Source organism: Chlamydotis macqueenii, chromosome 1 (assembly GCF_036417535.1).
Source record: "Chlamydotis macqueenii isolate bChlMac1 chromosome 1, bChlMac1.mat, whole genome shotgun sequence".
In the NCBI taxonomy this organism is placed as follows: Eukaryota; Metazoa; Chordata; class Aves; order Otidiformes; family Otididae; genus Chlamydotis; species Chlamydotis macqueenii.
The window spans coordinates 171,806,248-171,829,204 of NC_141556.1; the positions used below are offsets into that span (position 1 = coordinate 171,806,248).

Sequence of the window (22,957 nt, forward strand, 5' to 3'; positions counted from 1 at the left end):
CAGGCAGGTGCTTGCGATGGTCACAGTTGTCTCATCTGACCTTGCGCCGAAGGCTGCTCTGATATCTCTCTCCACCTGCCCAACACTTTTTCATATTTACTGTAGTTACAGTGGTATCGTTCTGTTGTGCTGAGAATATTGGATTTGGGTTTATTTTCTGTGCCTCTTCCAAGTGAACAATTGTGACAGCAAAAATGTTTTGATAATTATCCCTTTTTACTGCATGTGAAGGCTCCAAATGTTTTAGAAAATTATGGGGTTTTTTTTGATCTTTAAAGTTCTGGTATGTTCCATCCCATTTAACAAACAAAACAAAACAACATATGTTCAGGGTTGAGTTTTGCTAGATTTTAGCAGACTCTGATTTCTCCAGTAAAAGCCTGAGTGTAAGCATGCTGGTTGTTCTTAATTACTATATTGGCAGTGCTAGTTGGTGCTTTATTTGGTGACTGATGCTGTTTGTAAGATCTCAGATAGTAAACAAGCAGATATTTTAATAGATTAGGGAGGGGAAAAATATCAAGAAATGAGTGTGGGGGATTTTTCTTTTTTTTTCTTTTTTTTTTTTTTTGCCCCCCAAAAAGGAAATTTAAAAAGTACAGCTAAAGAAGTCCTGATGTGGATTTAAGTTATTAAGCCAAACATCTTGCTGGTGAAGATTTGGGAGACTGGTGCTTTCAGGGAAGCAACAGAAATTCTTGAGACTGCTAATCTGTCCTGAGACTGCAGGAAACCTGTGGCAAAGCAAGGGACCACTGGGTCCTAGAGCGGTGCTCCTGACCACGCATTTAAGACATTTGAAATTCAGAGCACTCTCTTCTAGTCACTCAGATCTGTTGACCTGCCTGCGGGACTTAAAAATTGCTCTTGGCAGAGCGCTAATGAGCAACATGCATAAATTAGCAAGGTGAACGGAGTGGCCTGTTATTACCATCCCCTGATTCTCAGCGTTGTTGGAGACTGCAGGCAGGAGGGATGCGCCCACTTCGGAGAGAGCAGCTGGACAGATCCGCTTCACTTCTTTGCAAGATTTCCTTTGTAATGTGAGCGTGCTTCCAAGTGTGAAAATAAATGATAGTAACAGTAGTGTAAAAATAAATACACCAAGTAATAACAAGGCTGTAGAAATATTCTTCAGCACTAAATAGGACAAGGAGTATTGTGTGGATGAAGGAGGTCCGATACTCATTTCTAAGGCATCTGAAAGACATCCCGCTGGCGACGGGGTGATGTTTCTATGTGGATGGAAACTGCATTCCTTCCCTCTTCCCTGAGACATTTTCAAATCAAAGGAAAAAGTGTGCTAATCTGAAAATGGTGGCTATTTAACTCCCTATGGAAAAAAAAAAAAGTGTTCATAGAACTGCAATACTATATGACTATGAATTCTCTCTCTTTCTTTCGTTGGGCAGCATTTTTTCTAAATATTTATCTAAAGAGTTCTTGTGGGATGAAACTAAATAATATTTCATAAAGCCTGCAAACATGCAGTTTTGCTTGTTGATAGTCTTTAGGGAAGGGCTGGGTCAAAAATCTGACAGTTGCAAAGCTTGTTCAACTTTGTATTTTTATCCTTTTCTGAACAAAGCATTCAATGTCTGTTGGAAATAGCAGAATAATTTCCCTCAAATAATGAATGCTTGATGTCCCAAAGGGAGACATACGCCCTTTAGCCAGTGGGAAAACATTTCTTATCAGGAGAACGCATTGTGTTTCATTTAAAAAAAAAATGAAGAGGCAACTTCGTTTAGATCTTACCCAATTTAAATCCTCACATGAGAACTTTCCTATACATATACCCACACAGGAAGTGATAGTTAATATAACCAGCCCAGTCCTCAGTCTGATTTTGCCTTAGCAGGACTGGAGCACGCACAGGAGTCTTAACCCTTTCTTTTGACAGCAAAAACTCCTCAGGATTTTCTTCTTGCCTTTCTGAAGTAGAATACTGCAATCCTAAAGGTGTCTCTAGTTTCTCCTGACCAGAAAACAGCCACACGGAGGGCCATCTACTTGTATAAATGGAGGAGCATGAGAGCAAGCCCATGCAGCCATCTCAACCCAGTGGAGCCCAGGGGAGAAGCCACCAGCCTAATCAATGCTCTTGAAAAAGTGTTATGGGGTATTTATCATCAATAATAGAGACTGTGTGCTCTGTGTGCAAATGGAACAATTTCTAATGTGAGAAACGGATCTGTTAATGATGTATTTCCTTAGATTTCTTAGTACAAAACATGTCTTATGGCTATATGCAGTTTGCCTACAGAAGAAATTTTGCTCTTAATTGAACCTTTCCTTGCCCATAGAATCATAGAATAGTTTGGGTTGGAAGGGGCCTTTAAAGGTCATCTAGTCCAAACCCCCTGCAAGGAGCAGGGACATCTCCAACCAGATCAGGTTGCTCAGAGCCCCGTCCAACCCGGCCTGGAATGTTTCCAGGGCATGAGCACTTGAGATCATAAACGCAGTGCTCCCTTGGTGAGAAAGTGTTAAGGGGACCGATTCATGAAAAACACAATAGTCTGGTTTCTTTCTTTTGGGAGAGCGTATGTCTGGCTCCACTGAAGACAATGGCAGCTTTGCCAGACTTTTCCAAGGCCCATATCCAAGCTGGATATCTTTCTGACTGCTGAACTGCTGTAATGATAAACAAGGAATTGTTGAAATTTGCCTTTTTGGTATACATGAGAAGTAGGTAAGTGCTCTGTTCCTTAATTAATTACAAGTGGAAGGACTCTACCTACTCACAGTTACTCAGAGTGCAGACTGAGTATTCACTGTGTAGAAATCAGATTGATTTCAATGACAGAGAGAAGAAGAAGAACGGTTGCCCACATAGTCCAGCCAATCTGTGCAAGACCAGTAAAAAGACAGGGTAGACTGTAGTCATGGGTTCCTCCTTCTCAAAAATTACATGGGTGAGTGATTTCAGGGACACCTTCTATCTCAGGGTGCAGATGAAGCCGCTGTAAATATTTCAGATACTAGCAAACACAATGAAACTGCAACTATGTAAATTTTCTGCCTGTGTAGATATCTTAGTGACAAAACCTGGCCCTGTGGTTTTCTAGAGAGACGGTTCCCAGCTGGGAAGGTGGCAGCAAGTCTGGGGTAAGAGCGAAGGGAAATGAAGGGCAGGAAGAGAAAAGAAATGGCAGTCCCCAGGCCAGGAGGCTGAGGAGCTGAACCTGGTGAAGCCCAGAACATTACTTGGTTTTCAGGTGAGACTGTGTTATAAACAGGTGTGGGAAAGCACAGATGCAAGGCGAGGCAGTGGGGTTTCTTTATATTGCAGTACCGTATTAGTACTCTGTTCATGGATTGGGACCTCGCTATGCTTATCTTGCTTTGCAAACACAAATCAGCAAAAAAAGTGTAGCAAGGGTCTTGTAATCTAAATGAAGAGATATTTCATCAACATGCATGGCTGTAAAGCAAGGTACAAGTTAGCATATTGAATAGAAAAGCTTACTTCTGGTATAACATAAATACATCAGGATTCCTCATTGTTGTTAACAAAAATTCATGGTAACACTATCCGTAGTGCCTCTGGCGTGTAGTAACTATTTTGATTTATAGAATATTTTCTCATGTTCTTTTATAAAAAAATTCCTTTCAATAGGAGAGGGTGTTCTGGAAGGAAAAAAACACCATAAATCTCAAATTTTATTGATTAGAAAGTAGTTTTTGAAAAAGAAATACAGATCGCTGAAGCTTGATCTTGTGCTCAGTAACATTTTTGTCCCCAAATGAATTAAATTATTTAATCCTTTTTCTCCTAGACAGATCAAATACTTATTTTATCTCCACAATAGATGAACTCTTTGCAATATGTATTCTCAGAGACAGGAGCTTGTAGATGGCTGTGAGGCATACAAAATTGGTATTTAAAGTTTACATTCTGTTGAGGATGGCAGGTTAACTTTACATATATAAGCACCGAAGTGTACGCTTCAATGGAGTCAACTATTTAGTAGTTACCAAAATCTACTTGATGACACAGAGTATAACAGATGACCACCCACAATTGCATTATACATAGGTATCCAGGGTAATCAAATATTTAACGTATTGATAATAAGCCTTCTGAACAGGAAGGAAGAAAAGGTCATTCACATGAGCTTCAGTCCCAGTGGATGCAATGTCCTCATTAAATGTCACTGACCTGGCAAGACGTTACCCGATAATTTTGTCAGCTAAGGATACAGAAGAGAGAATTTTTAATCACCACTGCAGTGATCCATTCCACATTTGTTTGTTAGTCTGACCAACAAGAGGGAGGCGGTTGCACGGGCAAGAGACATCATTGTTCAGAGACTGGAACTGACTGTTGTGCTGCACAAATGTGAGAAATCAGAATTAGGGATGTGAGAAGAAAGTGAAATCTGGAGAGGAAGGTACAACATGCAGGGAGTCCTGCAGCAGAAAGTGGAGCGTCTGCGCTGTTTCTACAGGTAACCGGAACAAAGGTCCAAGACGTGGATATGTATGTACTCATCTAATTTCCATGCTGGAAATTTCAGCTCAGCCCATGTCTCCAACAGAGTAGTCTTTATTTAACTTTTTAAATTTCCGCTGCTGAGAATACCAGTGTTACTGTAGCTTGTTTGCATGTGTGTTGCCAGAAAAACATGAAGGAAAAGTATGAATCAGGAAGGAACAGGAAAAGTAAGAAGCAGGGCCCTGTGTGCTCTCAAAGCTGAGTTGGAGGTGCTCGGTTACCCAGTTTTCTGCTCTGTTTAGAAGGGAACAAAAAAGAAAGAACAGACTCGGCATTGATGCAGCCTCCATCTGGGAGGAGTGTTGGAACGGCTGGTGCGTTAGAGATCCTGTGAATGATCACTGCTGTTCTGCCAGCTCTGAAAGGAGGGAACGAAATAAGATGCTCTTTCTCTGCCAGACCAGGTTCAGCTCCCAGGCTTGGACTAGCATGCATTAAAGATGTTTGGCATACAGGATTTCAGGAACTAGTCCTGCTTTCAGGAAGATGTACAATGCTTTGTCTTCAGATCCAAGAAGCAGACTTTTGCTCATGCACTTTATTCCATCTGCGAATTCATTGTGAAGATACATTTTCCCCACTGCTTGAGGTTTCCTTATTTTTATGGATTTCCAGCTCAGGACAACATTGGGCTAAAGCAAAGTAAGCTAATTTTTTTAAAAAAAGAAAGAAATTCAGACTTGCGTTAGGTCATAGTCACTCAGTTACCTGTCATTATAATGTGTAGATATGTGTATTTATAAATATAAACATTTATGTAGGAACTATTTGGAAAGCATTCCTTAGAAACTCCCTTTAGAACGTGAGTGTGGCTGAGTACTAGAACATGTTGCCCTGAGAGATGCAGTTTTTTCTGTCTTCGAGCATTTTCAGACTTCAACAGGACAAGGCCATAAGCAAACTGATCTAGCTCTGAAGTTAACCCTGCTCAGCAGAAAGCTGGTAAGTCCCTCCCCAGCTGAGTTTTTGTATTACTCTTTGTTCCACGGTAAGGTAGCATATATTACCAAAGGAGGTGTTAATACGGACTTCAGCATTCAGAGGAGTCTTTGCACCATGTTCAGCCATCCTGAGGAGCTGAATTGTCGATGATACAGCTGTGCATCTTCTGTATGTCGCACATGATAGAAAAAAGTATACCCTAAAGAGATTTAAACAACTGCTGTCATTTGTCATCTCAAAATCTACAGCAAAACCTAAGGCCAAGTATCTCACCTAATATGAATCCATCTATCCAAACCAAGGAAAAGACAGAAAGTAATGAAGCAGAATTATGTTTAAAATTACTGAAAGTATTTTGTCTATGTGTAAAACATCATAGCCTTACTGTCAAGTGTTTCTAAAACTTTTACAGGTGCAAACAAGCTCTGCATGTCCTGCTGTGTCAGGAGAAATGTGAAATTCATCTCTCTTAAGCATCAGCTCAGTAATTCGGTAGGGGTGTCACTGGTACAGGAGCTGTCATGGGAATGGCTGTACGGAGCTGGAGCAGAGGATCCTCTTGCCCAGGGCTCTGCCTCCGGTAGCAGCCAGGAGCGAACACCTAGCACAGGGTCAACTTGCCGTGCTCCTGCTCCCTTCTGCTCCCAGTGCAATTTCCTACCACCTCCAGCTCGGGCACTTTCTGAACCAAATGTATTTAAATCATATCTTATCTGTGTTGTGTTTACCCATGTGATTTTCCCATTTAATATGTGTACTGTTTGTGTATGTTGCCAAATTCCTCCTTTCTTTCTTGACAAAAAAAAAGTGTAATTTCCGATATAACATCACCTTAAAGTACACTGATTGAAGTAACAACCACTCATAAAAGAGTAGTGCATATTTTCCTTTTATGATCGCTTTAAGTACTGCTTGATATGTTTTAATGTCTAACATTCCTAAGGCAGATGTTTGCCTTTCATGAAACATTAATTAGAATCTTAGAATCAAAGAAGAGAAAAAATAGATATGTATGTACGCATGTGCATCTGTTTGTCTGTGAGCAGGAGACAGTAGAAACTTTGTATTAAAAAAAAAGCAGTAAGTAAACATTTGAGGGAAAGACTTTATCAGAGATTACACTGATATTTAAGCGTATTAAAGCAAAAAAACTACAATGTTTTATATAGTATGATTTTGGCATCTCAATACTAGATGAAGTTTTATAAACTGTAATGAAAAATAATCCATGTAATATTTCTTCACATTTTAATATCTAGTGTTTGTAAGGATACTTTCACTAATATCCTGAATGGGAAGGTAGCATTATACGAGCTACTAGAAAATGAAATTACTTTTTGTGAAAAGCTACTACAAAAGAAAGTACTTGAGAGCTGGAAACTGGGAAATGTTGTTCAATTCTCCTTTTCAAAAACATGCAGAGTACCCATATCGTACCTTTTAGCGTCTGAAACTTGAAGGTCTTAACAGAAAGAGAATACTTTATCTTCAGTGAGATGAGCTCCCTGAATGAGTGGTGTGCTGCTGTGCACGTGTTCACTCGATTCAGAAATGTGCCAGAGGGGCCAAGCAAAGGCATCGGGACAGCAGTCAGCTCTGCTTCCAACCGTCCTTGGTGTGGAGCTGCTCTGAGTTGTGTGCGGTCGCCACTGCCCCACTTCGCCCGAAGGTGGACTGGCAGCTGCCATGGGTTTGCGTGAGCACACTGCTTGATGTGCTCAGGGGGTGCTGTCCCACCACTAGATCCAGAGGCCAAGATTTTAAAAAATAACGCAGAAAGCTCAACTGATGGCCATAGTTATTCACATAAGAGCTCTTGTTTTCTTTAAATGCTAAGTGGCCAAAACCCGCGCTGTTTCTGCAGCCTGGGTTCCCTTTGAATGCTGAGTGAATGCTAGAGTTCAAGGATTTTCTTCAGCTGCTCATTACCATCTGAATGCAGACATGTTATATTCTAGTTTTCTGCTTTTATTTCATTTGCCTGCACTTTTAGTTACTACAACTGAAAGGCTGGCCCAGAAGCTTTGCAGGTCTCATAAAGTAATGATTCACGTTGCTAAATTTATACACTCTTTGTGCATTTGAATATTCTATATTTATCTTTTTACCTTTAAAACCAAAGAAAAACTGTAAATATCTGGATGCCCAAAATTGGCCTGCGGACGAGATATGAATGTTTGCTTCTTGGTTCTATCTTTTATTACCATGGCACATTTTCACCTCCTAAGTATTTAGCCTGGTAATATCTTCCAATTTTTGTTTTCAGCCTATGTGTTTATCTTTGTGTATGTTATATACTTAAGTATCACAAGAAGAAGCTTCATTGTAGAGCAAAAGGTGAATTTTTCCAGTTGTTCTTTGTGTGGATTGCTTATGTCCTTGTCCTCGATTTCTTCATACGATGAGGTGACGACGCTCCCCTAACCCTTGGCCACAGGTTCCCATCCTCTCCCGTGTGTCAGTGCAGGTACTTGGTGGACTCCACTGTTTAGGGAGCTTGTCGTAGTTCAGCCCCGATCGGACCAGACTACGCAGTCTCTCTCTCACTCCCCCCACACTCCGAGAGAATAGGGAGAGAAAATATAAGGAAAAACGGCTCAAGGTTTGAGATAAGGACAGGGAGAAATCCTTAAAGTTACCGTCACGGGCAAAACAGACTCAACTTGGGGAAAACTATTCATTTATTACTACAAACAGCAGGATAATGAGACAGAGAACAAGATAACCTCCCCCCACCCCTCCCTCTTCCCGAGCTTAACATTATCTCTACTACCTTCCCCTCCCGAGCGGCACAGGTGGGAAGAGGGAATGGGGGTTGCAGTCAGTTCATCATACGTTGTTTTACGCCGCTGCTTCATGGTTGGGGGAAGAACTCCTCGCATTCCTCCCCTGCTCCGTTGTGGGGTCCCACCCCTACGCCACAGTCCTTCGTGGAACTGCTCCGGCGTGGGTCATCTCTTCCACAGGTGCAGTCCTTCCAGAACAGCTGTCCCAGCGGGCCCTCCACGGGCCACAGCTGCCTTCAGGCATCCACCTCCCCTGGTACGGGGTCCTTCATGGGCTCCAAGTGGATCTCTGCTCCTCTGTGGACCTCCATGGGCTGCAGGGGGACAACCTGCTCCACCATGGTTGTCACCAGAGGCTGCAGAGGAATCTTGGCCAGGAGCCACGTTACTCCTCCCCCTCCTTCTGAACTGACCTTGGCGTCTGCAGCCGTTCCTCACAACAGGCTGGTAGATGTCTCTCAGGATCTTTTTTTTTACATCTTATTCACTTCTCATCTCCTTTCCACTTCTTGCAGCCGGGCTGGACTGAGTCGGGCCCAGTCGGCTGCCTGGCGAGAGGCCAGAGGGTGAGGCCTGCAAGGCCCATGAGGCCTGCGCCTCCCCCTCTGCGCCTCTGCCCCCGCTCAGCTTCTTCACATCTTCTCTTCTCTTTTTTTTCTGTTTTCCCCTTCTTAAATACGTTATCGCAGAGGCGTTATCACGAGACATTCTGCTACCAATCGGCTTGGCCTTGGCCAGCAGCAGGTCCGCCTTAGGCCCGGCCGAGTCCACTGAACAAAGGGGAGCGACTTCTAGCAGTTTCCTACAGAAGCTACCACCTTAGGCCCCCCCTTACTAACAAAACCACGACAGAGCTAAACCAGCAAAAGCAAGTAAGCTGCTCAAGTGTGTTTTTGCAGAATTGACTTTTGTTATTGTGGGTCCCTGAACTGGCTTGCTGCAGAATCAGGCAAGTGCCAGTGACACAAGGGAAAGCAACTGGAGCAAGACTCTCCTGGTACACCAGCTTAGCCAGATCACATCCTTCAACACCCCAGAGCCTGAGGAAAAGAAGAGGACCACAGCTCGCGTTATGCCTGACTTGTGGGACACGCTCTGGCCTGCCGAGCCCCTCATCCAGGCTGAGCAGGTGCCACGTGGGGCTGAGCCCAGTCTGGTTCTCCTTCTTTTGGTAGCCAGAGTGGAGGGAACACAGCTGGGTCTCACACCAAAGTGAAGTTAGGGTCTGTTTTTAGCAGCTGTGGACTATTGTTAGGGTGCAGCCTTAAGTCTGTTGTTTAACTAGAGGGCCAGTTAGGGAGGAAGATAATACAGTCATGAGTGCCGTAAAGGAGGGATGCGTGGTAAGGTGGGGGAGACTTTGGAAACAAGCTGATCTATACCTGTTGGCCCTGGGTCAGTGTGTTTTCCATGAGACCTTTCATGATGCAGGCAGGAGACACAGCCGAAGAGCCTGAGCTCGTAGCAGAGAGGCCAACGAAGAGCAAAGGTGGCAATCACAGGGATGAAAATGCGACACTGGGACACTGTGTTTGTATGGCTAAGAGCAAAGCGTGGCTCGCTGCACATCACTGGCTCTGTGCTGGCCGTGTCAGCCAGCTCTTGCCTGGCTTGCTGGGACACCGGCAGTGCCAGGAAGCTCATACTTTCGTGGCCAAAGGTAACGCTGCGGGTGAGAGCACGTGAGCCGGCTGTTTGTGGGGAGCAGCCAATGTGCAGCGACTTGTCACCGGGTGGCGTGTTGTTGGTGTGTTGCAGCACTGAGTTGAAACCTTTAATAAACATACTGTGCTCTCCGGGCAGCTCTGCTCTGCATATCGCTCAGAAAAAGCAGAACTGTTATAAAAAGATCCACTATATGTGTTTTTGACAGTGTTACTGTGTATGCCAAGGGCCTTTCCCAGTCTTTATGTAGAATGGAGACAAAACACCTAGGAGGTCACGGGCAGCGTTCGTAGAAAGGAAAAATAATCCTGCATTACCAGGGTTGTTATAATCCCTGTCCCTTGCAACACAGATCACGTTCAGGAGAACTTTATGGCCATCTACTGGTGAAGCCCCAGTCTTTGTTTTACTTCGCAGACTTTTTTTTTCTATCAGAGAGACAAGCACTTGGCCATCTGTGAGTTGCAGATATGCATGTTTTCGCTTCCAGCTGGAAATAACACAGCTGAAGTTTTGTAAATCACCCCAAATGCTGACGCTGATTTCTTTCATTTCACCCTGTGAGCAGTACTGACTACAGGTGTTACAGCTGCTTATGGAGGCAAGCAGCAGTGACCCAGGATTTCTGTTAGTGTAATCATTTCTACGCTAATACAGAAATTACACTGGTTTTAGAAATAACAAGCTGCAAATAAATAAACGTCAAGCTGGCAAGTCAGAACTCAGTTTTCTTCTTTGTTAATTTCTCTTTCAAACTTGATGTATCTGTGGTGATTTGATACATCCTGCCGTTTGCCTGGGATATTACCTGTAGTATCAGCCCTATTGCTAAACTCACCTGGAGCCTCAAAGGCTGCCTGAGACCTTGGCCGTTGACAGGAGACCTGACAGCTCCTTGTCTGGGCACCAGCTCTCGGCTACTGAAGTGTTTCCAGATCTTCGCTCTGGGCAGTGTATGAGGGACGCTTACGGTCAAGAGGGGCTGCTAAGATATCGTGGGGTTTTAAATTTTCTTTTAAATTTATTTTACATTATTTTAAAACAAATTGTAAACAAAAAGAAAAAACTCAGTAAAAAGATAAATAACTGTGAGTTCCCTGTCATGTCTATTCTCAGAGTCTTTGTCCACCGTGGTGCCATCAAACCGTAGTTTCTGGAGCCCTGTGCTGACCAGAGCTGCCTGGCAGAGCCTCCATGGCCTTTAAAAGTTACAAAACATAGTTTTGAGGACTTTTTTATTTCTCTCTGTGTGGTTGGTGAAGGTATTTTATAGAAATTGCTTGAGAAAGAGGAGAGTGTCCTTTTACTGCTGCATAGCCAAGGGAAAGAACATCAGCAAATCGAGTGACAGTTACTGTGAGACAGACTAACCTCAGGAAGCCCAAAAAAGTACCTTGTGCTCTTTTTAGGGCTTCTTGTGGTATCTCCATTTAAAAAAAAAAAAAAAACAAGAACCGGACAGCCTTTGTAGGGCTAGAAGAAGACTGGTCGTATCAGGTAGGATCTGACTCTTTTTCCACCAGTGAGCGTGTCTGCATCGTGGGGTCTCCCTGCGCCGTGGGGGTTAGAGTGTCAAAGGAAGACCGCCTTGGAGATGTGCTGTCACTTGCCACATGAGTCCCTTCTGCTGGCTAGCTTGTCATGTAGCCTGTGCTGCTGCCAAGGAAAGGCATGAGGTTACATTTACTGGTTCCAGATGACGGAAACCTTTCTCCTCGGTGCGCTGAGCAAGCTATGGCTGCAAAGCTCGCGGAGTACGGCGGTAAAGCACGGCACCTTCTGTGGCTTATTCGGTTATTTTCCCTGATGTGGAATAGGTGGGATGCTTTCCCTTTTAGAAAGAGGGAGCAATTCAGTTAAGAAGCAGCAGCATTGATCATGTGTCACCTTTGCAGCACTGCTTTATGCCACCATCTCCTGTATAAACGCCCAGGAAAGCACAGAACGGTTCCCAGCAGTGAGGTCACTTTCTTGTACGTGACAAATGGCTTTTTACAAGGTGCTAACTCTGGTCAAGGTTTGTTTGGTCTCGGGGCTGGAAATTGTGGCAGCATTGTAAGCTTGATCCTCCTCCCGTTTAACCAAGCTGTACTGTCCAGGATCGGAATACCCTGTTACGAAATGGGCTTTTAAGATGGCTCATAAATCGCACGCAGCAAAAATGACGCACCAATATTTATTTTTAAAGACAAAGATTTTCTGGTCTTGAGCACTGGATTTTGTACTTTCAGTATTGAGCTTTAAGATTTGATTTACATTTGCTTTTTATTTTAGCTGATGGGTTGTTTAAAAAAAAAAATTGAAATGCCAAGACCATACTTAGTGGATCATCTAACCTAAGACTTTTATTTGCCTTGAGATGCAGATGCTTAAACGCCATTTCTGTGACAGCTAAACATATCTATATTCCTGTCACATAGTTAAAATGCTGATGTGTCATACTCTCCTGGGGACTACTTTTTGCTAGTTAATGTTGATATTATGGCCCTCTGTCCATTTCTTTCTTCATTTCAGAAATTCCCCGCATGCCTGTTCACACACATCATATTATAGGCAAAAATAATTAATCTGGAAAATCTCTTTGCCTGAAGGTGAAATATGAATATATATCAAGTGTTAAGAGATAAAGAGGACTGTCAGAAAGGGAGTACACCGTTATTTTTAAATAGTGCTTTAAATTAGAGTTTTACTGTAAAAATATTTAACAAAAAGAAAAATGCATAATTCAAACTACCATTAATTGAAGGCTTAAAGGTTTGCAATGCAGATAATTGGAACATCAGTGAATTCTCATGCTAAAAGTGCAGGATGCTTTATGTGAAATTTTAACCCAATATAAATAGTTGTCAGCAAAATCTGGAAATCCCGGGAAGTTGAGTTTATGGCAGAGTAGCTATAGCTGTAACAGCACTGGCTGTTGTAACGGAAGGTTGAAGATTGCTGTTGATACTGGAGATTCTCAGCAGATGCAGCAACATCAGTGCTTCTTTCAAATGCCTTTCTTAGTGTCTTAGCTTCCCCAAAGATGTCCTGTGAGCACAGGCTGAGAGAGTTGGAGTTGTTCAGCCTGGAGAAGAAAGGCTCTGGGGAGACCTTATAGCGGCCTTCCAGTACCTCAGGGGGGCCTACAGGAAAGATAGAGAGAAACTCTTCAGCAGGGCCTGTTGTAATAGGACGAGGGGTAATGGTTTTAAAATAGAAGGAGGTAGGTTCAGACTGGACATGAGGAAAAATTTTTTTACAATGAGGGTGGTAGAGCACTGGCACAGGTTGCCCAGAGAGGTGGTTGATGCCCCATCCCTGGAAACAGTGAAGGCCAGGTTGGATGGGGCTCTGAGCAACCTGATCTGGTTGGAGATGTCCCTGCTCTTTGCAGGAGGGTTGGACTAGATGGCCTTTAAAGGTCTCTTCCAACCCAAACCATTCCATAATTCCATGGGTGCTTACTTCTTTTCGTGATCAGATTCAATTTCTTTTCCTCCAATTCATTTTCATTTGACAGTCACAAGTTCTTTCAGGAGAACCGGAAACTTGCATCTTAAGAGTTTAAAAGAGCTGGCTGACAAATCTCTAGATCATTTACCTTGAATGTCAATAAACCCAGGAATGTGGGGGAAGCCCCAGAAATTTAATGAGGGCCAATGTTGTTCCAGTACTTAAAGTAGCTAAGGAGGCTGGTATAACTGTGGGTGAACGTGACTGCTGTGCAGTATAAACATAATGGTGTTGATAAGGCGATCAATTAATAATGATTTATAGCTGGGTAATGTAATTAATGGAAGTCGATGAGGGTTTGGATCTTGGCATACTGCCTTGATAATAGTTTATGATGCAAGTTTATCTAACCAAGGCAAGTGCATTCTTCTATCAGGCTTTGTTTAAGTATTAGACTCAGTACTTTCTGTATTTATAAATAAAGCAATATGGCTTCATCATTATGTTTTTTATTTGCTTAAAGTCGAGATAATCGATAGGCCCTAGGATGGTGCTGTAAATGGAATATTTTCGTTGAGCATAGGCATTTCTGTGGGGATCTTTTGCTGACCCTGCGCTAATAAACTTTTTTATTTATCAGTGGTCTGAAAGGGAACAAAATTCATTGACTTGCAAGTGATAGATTGAGAATTGTTAAATAAGTAAATGGAAAAATCACTGCTGCAGGGTGATATGGCTCTCTTAGCAATCTGTATGCAAGCAAACAACAGGTGTTTGGCCAAATGCAAGGGTCCATAGTCCAGATCTGGGTACTGGAAACGCTTTTTCGTTAAAAGTTTCAGGATTTTTATCTATCTAAACTTGTCAAAGAGAAATTATGGAGGCTATACATAAAGTTGTTTAGAAAGCAGAGTTCAGGGAGCTTGGATCTGGACGTGTGTAAAACAGAAATAAAGCTCGGATAAAGTCAGGCTACTTCATTATTGGAGCAGTATTTCGAGGATTGTGGTGTTTTCTCTGGCAATAAGCACTTCTAAATCAAGACTTGAATTATTTTATACTGGAAAATATGCTCTAGTACAAAAGTACAAATTGTTTCAAATACGTGCTGTGGACTACATTGTAGAAAACAAAATAATTAATTGTTAATGTCACTTCTAGCACAGTGATATATTACAGCAGATCTTTCAGCGCCCAGGATATACACCGTGCTCTTGCTTCATTTTTTACTTCTGTTCTGTTTTTTAGTTCAATTTCACCATTCAGTATTGAGAGCACAAGGCGTCAGAGAAGATCTGAGTCTCCAGACTCCAGGAAGCGGCGCATCCATCGGTGTGACTTTGAGGGATGCAACAAAGTATACACAAAAAGTTCCCACCTGAAGGCTCACCGGAGGACGCACACAGGTAAGGCGTTGCTGGCATTGTGTACCACGGTTAAGAGAAGCGGGTTTCTTTCAGGACATACTGAACTCATCATCCTACACTAAGAGCAGAGGCCTGTGCCTAAATAACAGAGATGTTTGTGAGTGCATCAGCATTGATATTCTGGTGCAGATCGAGAGCATGCTTTTGAATTGCGCTTCCCTGTTATCCCCACTTTGCAGCACAAGAGCAATCTCAGCACAAACTGGACACCTTTCAGATGAAACTAAACAGAAAAATGGCCTCCAGGGACATACCTACCATGCTTCAGTGAACAGTAGGTGGTCATTTCTTGGGACCAACCAGAGCTAGTCCAAAGACAGCTCTCAAGAAAAGCATATAGTGTGGACATGGATCTTCAGCACCATTTTTTTTGCTCTACAAACTTGCTTCTATTGAGCTACTACAGATTGCTTTTACAGATACAGACTTTGAATGCTAGGTGCCACTAAATGCTTCAGTTCAACTCAAGTGTAAACTCAAGAAGTCAGTATTTTTTTCTGGAGGCTTCCAGAGGCATCTACCACATACTGCAGAGGGAAGTCAGTCACTTTGTGAGAACAGGTTGCACTAGCTCCCTGCAACGGAGATGCAGGAGAAGTGCCTGGATGAGTAGGGTCCCATTCAGTCATGATAATACAGTTAATCAATACCTGGTGTCCTTATTAACTTTATGGGCTGTTACTAGTCTACATGACAGGCACGTAAGGGTAGCTGAAGCAGTGATGTGTAATTGTTGTAATTTCATTGTGGATAAACTGACGAGCAGCAATTTTAAGTCATCAAGAACAATTTAAAAGGATGTCGTGGTTTAATGCCAGCCAACAATTAAGTACCATGCAGGCATGAAGAGGCCTGGCTAACTCAGTCGGTAGAGTATGGGACTCTTAGTCCCGAAGTTGTGGGTTCAAGCCCCACATTAGGTACCAAAAAAGACTGTCGTGAGTAAACCCCAGCCAGCAATTAAGTACCCCACAGCCGCTCACTGACTCTCTCCCCTCCCAGGTAGGATGGGGAAGAGAATTGTAAAGAAAGGAAAACTCATGGGTTCAGATAAAAACAGGTTAGTAGGAGGAAGTTATAATATTTATATATATATATAATTATAATAATGAAATATAGGATAATAAAAGACACAAAATGAATGATACACGATTTCTCACCACTCAACGACTGATACAGCCCATCCTGAGCAGTGATCACAGAATGGAACCAAGAGTGATCTCAGAACGATCCTGAGCAACAATCTCAGAACAGCAATTTCCTGAGAGAGAGCAAGTGAACCGCCCACCGGCCAACTCTCACTTATATATTGAGCATGATGTCTATGGTATGGAATACTTCCTTTGGCCAGTTTGCATCAACTGTACCGGCTATACCCCTCCCAGCTTCTTGTACCTGCACATTAGCAAAACCTGGGAAGCTGGAAAAAGTCCTTGATCTCTTAGCAAAAACTAGTAACATCAGTGTATTATCAACATCCTTCACATACCAAACCCCTTACTAAATCCAAACCACAGCAGCTACTGGGAAGAAAATTATCTCCATCCCAGTCAAAACCAAGACAAAGGGGATAATTTGAATGGCTAGAAAGGCAGTGGACAGCATGCTATGAGTTTCAGTGCTGTTCCTTACTCTGCTGCTGATTTGCTTAAATTAAATTTATTGATCTCTCTGCTGTTGATGTACTTCAGCGTTCTGATAACTCCATGGAGAAAATATGGTGTTTATCTAGCATGTAGCACAATGTTACTCTTTGTTCAGAATCTGCTGGCACTTTCTGTGGTGTGATGTACTCTAAAGAGTATGAGATATTATTTTTAAAAATTAAGTGGTGGCTTCTCCATTTCAAGTGAGGCCACGACTCCATCACTCTTTCCAATATGTCTTTTGGTTGGTAGGACTTTTGTTGAGGGGAATACTGAACAAGGCTCCGTCCTAATATCCCCATTAAACCAATTTCTGTGAGGTAAGAGTCCCTTCCTTAAACAGTGGAAATGTTCTGGTGATCTGGGAATTTCATTACCTTTCCCTCCAGGCCGATTATTCTAGTTTCTTCATATCTTCCCATTAATGCTTGTGCCTTTTCCTCTCTTAATTTATGATGTCTTAATTCTTTTTTCCTCTTCCTCTTCTTTCCCGTCGTCAGTGTGGTCTTTCGTCACTACCCTTCCAATATATTTTGCATACCCTTACCCTTGTTCTCTGTCGTTCTTGCCTTATTTCTTTTGTTCCTATCTAACCCTATTCTGTCCCTTGTCTTCTCCCTGCCCTAATTTCTAAGGTGTTTCCCTGTTCTTGCCTGTATCACCCTTTGAGCGTTATATGGCTGTAGCGGGTTAGAAGGCAGAAAGCCCAGCAGAGGTGTGAAACTGGTAGACTTTTTGGGTTGAACCAAAAAAAGAACACTTACGTGCTTATACCACACGTATTTTCTAGCCTGTAAGGCTGGCGACCAGCCCGGGAGTATAAGCAAGCACGGTGTAAGGAGCTGAGTTACAAAACTAGATGTGAACAACCTCAGAAATGTCACACCCAGATTAGCCCCTGAAATGCAAAAGGCGCTTCTCAGCTGTGACGTTTTTCCATCACTGAGAATCACATTTGTGATAAGTCTGTAATTCATTAGTGATCTCACATGGCAAAACAGCGCTGGTGGGTAACGCACCCAAACCCATGTTAGATAGTCTGCACCACTGAATCTCAGGCTGTGCACTTAGGGTGCTCAAAACTGGGCGCTGAAGACTTGAAATGGTATTGGTAATTACAGCTTTTGCAGCTGTAACTCTCCAGCAGCATGAAGGGAGTTTCTGTACCTGCTGTAATCGTAGGATCCATCTCCCCAGCCTTGGTTCCCTGGCAGCTGGGTGTCTAGGCTGTGCTATCTGTCTGGGATCTCTGGGTAGTCAGAGAAGAGGGCTTGGCACCTCTGGGGCACGTTATTCCCTTTTCAGGTAGACCCCAGGGCTTGGCTTGCAAAGATGCTTCTCTTTCACTGCTGACTACAGAGGAAGCCCGGATACCTACCTGTTAGCTGGCTGAAATTAATCCCCACCCTAGAAGGCAGCTGCCTGAAATATTTTGCAGTCATGCTGGAAGTTGGTTTATTCCTTCAGGGGTAAAAAAAAAAAATAATCCAATCAAAAGCCTTGATTAGATGGTTAGCTGTTATCTGCTTTCTATTGTCACATCTTCATGCGTACTGCAATAAAGGAAGTGTGGTCTAGAGAGAAGGTGAGCACTGAATTTAGCCAACAGATCCAGTGAGAAAAACCTGTATCATGCTGTTAAAATTAAATGTGTTTTACAGAACACTTCATAGGTCTTGGTAAGAAGTTGATGTATTCTGACTTGACTTGTAGCACTGACCATGAGTATACACTGTGTATTAATCTCATCTTACATTTTTTATCTTGGTCTTTAGTTTTGCTTCAGGGAAAAGAAGTTAATTATTCACGTATGACCCACAGTAATTAGTGTGCAGTTTTGGATGAGTATAAATGAAGTATGACAGCTCTGCACGCAAGGGTGAGCAAGTTTCAGTAGGGAATTTTCTGAGAAAAGATCACAGAAACTCAGCATTGCATAATCTGGACTTTTTTTTTAGGCAGACTGATTTTGCTGACAATTGTTTACCTAAGCAGGATGTGTTTGAGAACTATTTTTTTTTTCATTTACTGTATATGCATATCCACTAAAACATGCGCAGTTGTTTAGATACAGAGGGAAAAACAATGCGCTATTTCGAACAGCTTTGTTGGTTGGAAGGTATACTTCTTTTAAACTTAATTAAAAATGGAAAGAAAATATTGTAGGCGATGACAGTTGCGTTTAATTCTCTTAGAGTGATCCCTAGTTATTTTTATGTATGCTAGCATCTAGCTCCCCAAGACTTCTCAACAGTGTCCTGAAAACTTAGTGTACTGGAGTCCACTGGGGGGCGAGCTTGAATTGCACATCATCTCGCCAACGAGAAAACCTGCAGGTGAAACCTGTATGAGTTAGAGCATTTCATAAATCACAAGAACTGGTATTAAATTTCTCTGTCTAGTATCAGCTTCTTGTTGTTGTTTTGCCAAATTGTCAACTAAAGCTATCAGGAGGTATCGGGTGTGATGGAGAGCCTTCGGGGCTCACAGGCAATCCAGTCTCGCAGCTCAGGTTTATCAACTCTTTCCACATGGAGAAACGATGAGAAATTGGCTTATTGAAGTTGTGCTGAGTTAGTTTCTGCTTCAGTGAACTTAAAGAAAATTACTAATGTGTGACTCTACAAATGAGTAATCTTGGGGATGGGAAAAGTGGCAGCCCTGGGTTTCATTCCCAGTCTGTGTATGTCTGCGTTACGCTCAACATGGGTGCTGGTGTCAGCCCCGGGAATGGGGAGAGCTGGAGCTCCCGTTCCCTGTGAGGTCTGTGCCCAAACAGCCCTGGTGGGACTCACGTTCTTCAGTTTGCTGCTTTTACTTTGAAGACGGGAAGGGAAACAACCATAGTGTTATTTTATGATACGTAACGGCTATTTCTGGCCTTTTAGGTGCTACTAAAGTTGCCGTTGATGCTTCCAGTAGGACGATGGAGCGTTGCAGACCGAGTAGTACTGGTTCCTTCCACTGTGTTTTTTTTTTCCCCCATCTAAATTTAATTCTAAAAAATATTTAAATTTATCTTAATCAGTTGTTGTTTTACTTTTCTACTAGTCCTGGTTTGTGAAAGATCTCCAGACTATGTTCCCTCTGAAGAGAGACGATGAAAGTCTGATATATTTTTTGTAAATCAAAGAGTCAAATCATGCCTTCTGTTGAGAGGCTGATATGGGTTATAAAAACTAGACTTTAATAACTGCTCTGTGAAGTTGATGAAACTGGAAATCATAGGTCTGCAAAAACTGTAAAATGCACTAAATAATTACATTATTTTTGCAAAATGCAGGCAGATATTTTCATGCCATGAAATTGAGGACATAGATCTTTACCTCCTCTCTAGTTGGCAGGACATTTTTGAAATGTCAATGGAAAGCTGCAAAATAGTCAAAAATTTGCAATTTTCCTGCAAAATTTCACTTGCCTTGTCATTATTTTTCAGTCATCTTCAACTATAATGAAAATAGGTTTGTAAGCTAGATATGGTGAAGGCAGCAGGACAAAGCCTTACAGTCACACCATTTATCAGGTCAAATACAAAGCAGTGAAGTCTTTGGTGAAATAATACGTTCAAGGCTAGGCTGGATGAGGCTCTGAGCAACCTGATCTAGTCAGGGATGTCCCTGCTCCTTGCAGGGTGGTTGGACTAGATGACCTTTGAAGGTCCCTTCCAACTCTAACCATTCTATGATTCTATGATTATAGCCTCAGTCAGCATAATAGTTGTGGATAAAGGGATTGTATGGAAAGATGAGAGGTCAGGGGAGCCTGTTTTAGGGAGAAAGAGGAGGGAAAACAAGAACAAACATACAGGACCCTTTGGGCTGGTTGCTGTAACAGTGCAAAGGGGACATTAGAAAATGAAAACACCATTTGGGTAGCTGACAGTGATCATACAACAAACACACAAACCCTTTTGCGTTCATGCTGTTTTCTGTTGCCTTGTTAATGCGTTAAATAATGACAAACACAAATAGCCAAAGCTGGCAGGTTCTGACTGCCAACAGAGAAAATGAAGGGGCAGTGGCTGCTGGCTGTGGGCAATGTCTCTGGGCATGCATGTGATGGTGCACCTGGTCATGGACAAACTGTCCCACTGGCCAACCCCGTGACTAGAAGCTACGTTCACTTTTAATCCACGGGCTATTTAGTCTACAAATCCTAGTGTGCGATATTCTGTTTTAACCTGAGTCGTGGACCTACTGGTACCAAAGGTAACTTTTGTGTATCGTGATCCAGTTTTCATAGACATCATCTGTCTCCTCTTAAATAGAGACAGCAAGTAAATTTGAGGCATATTATGTAAATTGAGGAGGCATATTATGCTGTCTGTTAGGGGGCCTGCTAAAGAACACAGAGACTTGAAACACGTGTAATGGATAGTACATGTGGAGGAGATTTAAAGCTCTTCCCTTTTTTCTAAGTATGCAGAGTACACTGGTTGGTGTGAATATGTCCCAACTCGGTGCCTAGCATGATGACTGTGACTTAAGAAATCCAACTACATAGTCATTTAAAGGGAAATTTGATTTGTCCTGGATTTCACATCTAAAGTTGCTCACAGCTAAATCCAGTTGTATCTCATTGTGGGTACCCTTTTACCATATGGAGGAGCCCACGAAGTTTAAAACATGGTGTGAATCATCCTGAAGAAGTCAATAAAGAAAGAAGATGCCTGCTTGAGGTTATGTGGGACGTAATTTTACAACATCTGATACAGAAGAGATTACTCCCTGTGTCTCACCACCACAGAATTTTCTTTTATTGTAGGAGTAATCAGCATTCTGTATTTCTGTGCAACTTTATTTCAGTCATTAGTTACAAATTTCTGGAGGAGCGTGGCAGAGTGGCTTTCTGGGGTCAGTGACAGCAAAAGTCTGGGACTTTCCAGTTGCATGAAGTGGTATTGGATTTCGTCTGTGAGCGTAGGGCATCGTGTAGCCACAGCCGTGGCTTTGCTCCTGCCTTGGAGTGGTGGAGGAGGACAAAGGCTGTAACCAGAGGACCTTCTGTGGGGCTCAGATACTGGGCTGCAACTGCTGCTTTTCATCTGTAAGCCCCAACCAGCACCAGGTCCAGATCACTCTTCTTGGTGCCACTGCTGCAGAAGATGTGGCTGCTTCGTTAGATGCTTACAGAGGCGGGCTGAATATAGCCCCCAGGCCAGGTGAATTTTTTTGGTGCTTGGTGCTTTGTCCTTGATCAACACCTATATAATTCCTGAGAGATGAGAGCAAATACCTTTGCTGCAGACGTAATGAAGCCTATTTGTCAGTGTCAGGGGGTCTTCAGCGGCATTACATGGAGACAGTGAACATCTCAGAAATGCAGTTCTGTACTTGAGAAAATGACAGCATTTCCTCCCTGAGATGTTCCTTTATAGCTGTGTTGAGACACCACCCTAGAAGAGAGAGGGCTAGTGAGTACATGGGTGTTTTATTTAGCCTGTACTTTTTCAAACATTGCATTCCTCTCACTCACTGTTGCTCCATATATTATTTTAATATGAAAGGGCCCCTGTCATTAGTCTTTGTTCACATTTTCCTTTGAGCAATTTCAGAGTGGAATTAAGAAGTTGGAGGCACCGAAAAGGTTATTTTTACTCTGTAGGTTTTAGAACTCCATTTATTACCTGTTGCTTTCTTAAGGTCTCTTTAAAGCCTTTTGCTAGCTATAAGTTCCAAAGAGATATTTACAGGTTTATAATCCCTTCTTTAGACAAATACTGGGAGGAAGGCAACATTTTTTAAAATAATCCTTCTGGATTCGACTTGAACTGTGTAGATTTTTGGCCTCCTTTAAAATTAACACCTCTTTGTCACCTACACTCCAGACCCGCTCTTCAAAAGCCCGGCTTTTCTTTCTCATGTCCTATGTGCTCCCTAGGCCCTTGTCCCAGAGCTCTCCCACGTCCACGTAAATCTGTCGGGTGAAAAAAGGTGCAACAGCGGGTTCAGATGCTATTCCAGAAACTGAGAATTTAAATAAACAAAGCCAATTTAAAAATAATTTGCTCTAAGTAAAATAGGATGTTCTATTTGTGTTGGGCGATACTTTATTTTTTAAGAAATACTTTGTTTTAGTGTTTAAAGTTTACAGCCAGTTTCAATAAACAGCAGAGCTTTCCAGTGTGGAACCCGGTATATTTCATGGAAGTTTTCATTTCTAACTTTTCTGCTCTTTCTACATGCAGTTTCTATTTAGAAGACAACCAGATTATTTAATAAATGGGGCTGCTGAAGCCTCAACCTGTTCCCGTTGATGTGACGGGGTTCAGATTTCAGGACAGAAATATATTTAAAAGTAAGTATCTGCTGGTGCAGTATGTACCAGGGTATAAAGCCAGGCTCACCAATGCCACCACATCCTAGTAAGGTGATGTTCAGAAACGGGAACCTCTGGATCTAATGAGATAGTTGTCTGAGTCTAGCTACTTATGGGCAGGTGTCCATACCACAAGGAGCTTGTACATCCCGTTCTCTTCCAATAGCCGCTCTGTGGAAAGTTAAATTATTTCATTTCTGGCGCATTTTGCGAGCTCTGAATTCACCTTTACGCAGG

The 22,957-nt window shown here is 42.5% G+C and overlaps 1 protein-coding gene and 1 non-coding gene across 5 annotated transcripts in view; both read left to right on the forward strand.

Moving 5' to 3' along the window:
• Positions 1-22,957, forward strand: part of KLF12 (KLF transcription factor 12) — a 251,675-nt gene that overhangs the window by 214,772 nt on the left and 13,946 nt on the right. For all 4 annotated transcript variants that reach the window (XM_086771780.1, XM_086771778.1, XM_086771782.1 and 1 more), the window contains one exon: positions 14,578-14,735. In XM_086771780.1, coding sequence (XP_086627906.1) covers positions 14,578-14,735 — 158 coding nt within the window. The remainder of the gene's footprint in view (positions 1-14,577; positions 14,736-22,957) is intronic.
• On the forward strand, positions 15,607-15,679 carry TRNAK-CUU (transfer RNA lysine (anticodon CUU)). The gene has a single exon. It is a non-coding gene; the product is annotated as a tRNA-Lys (tRNA).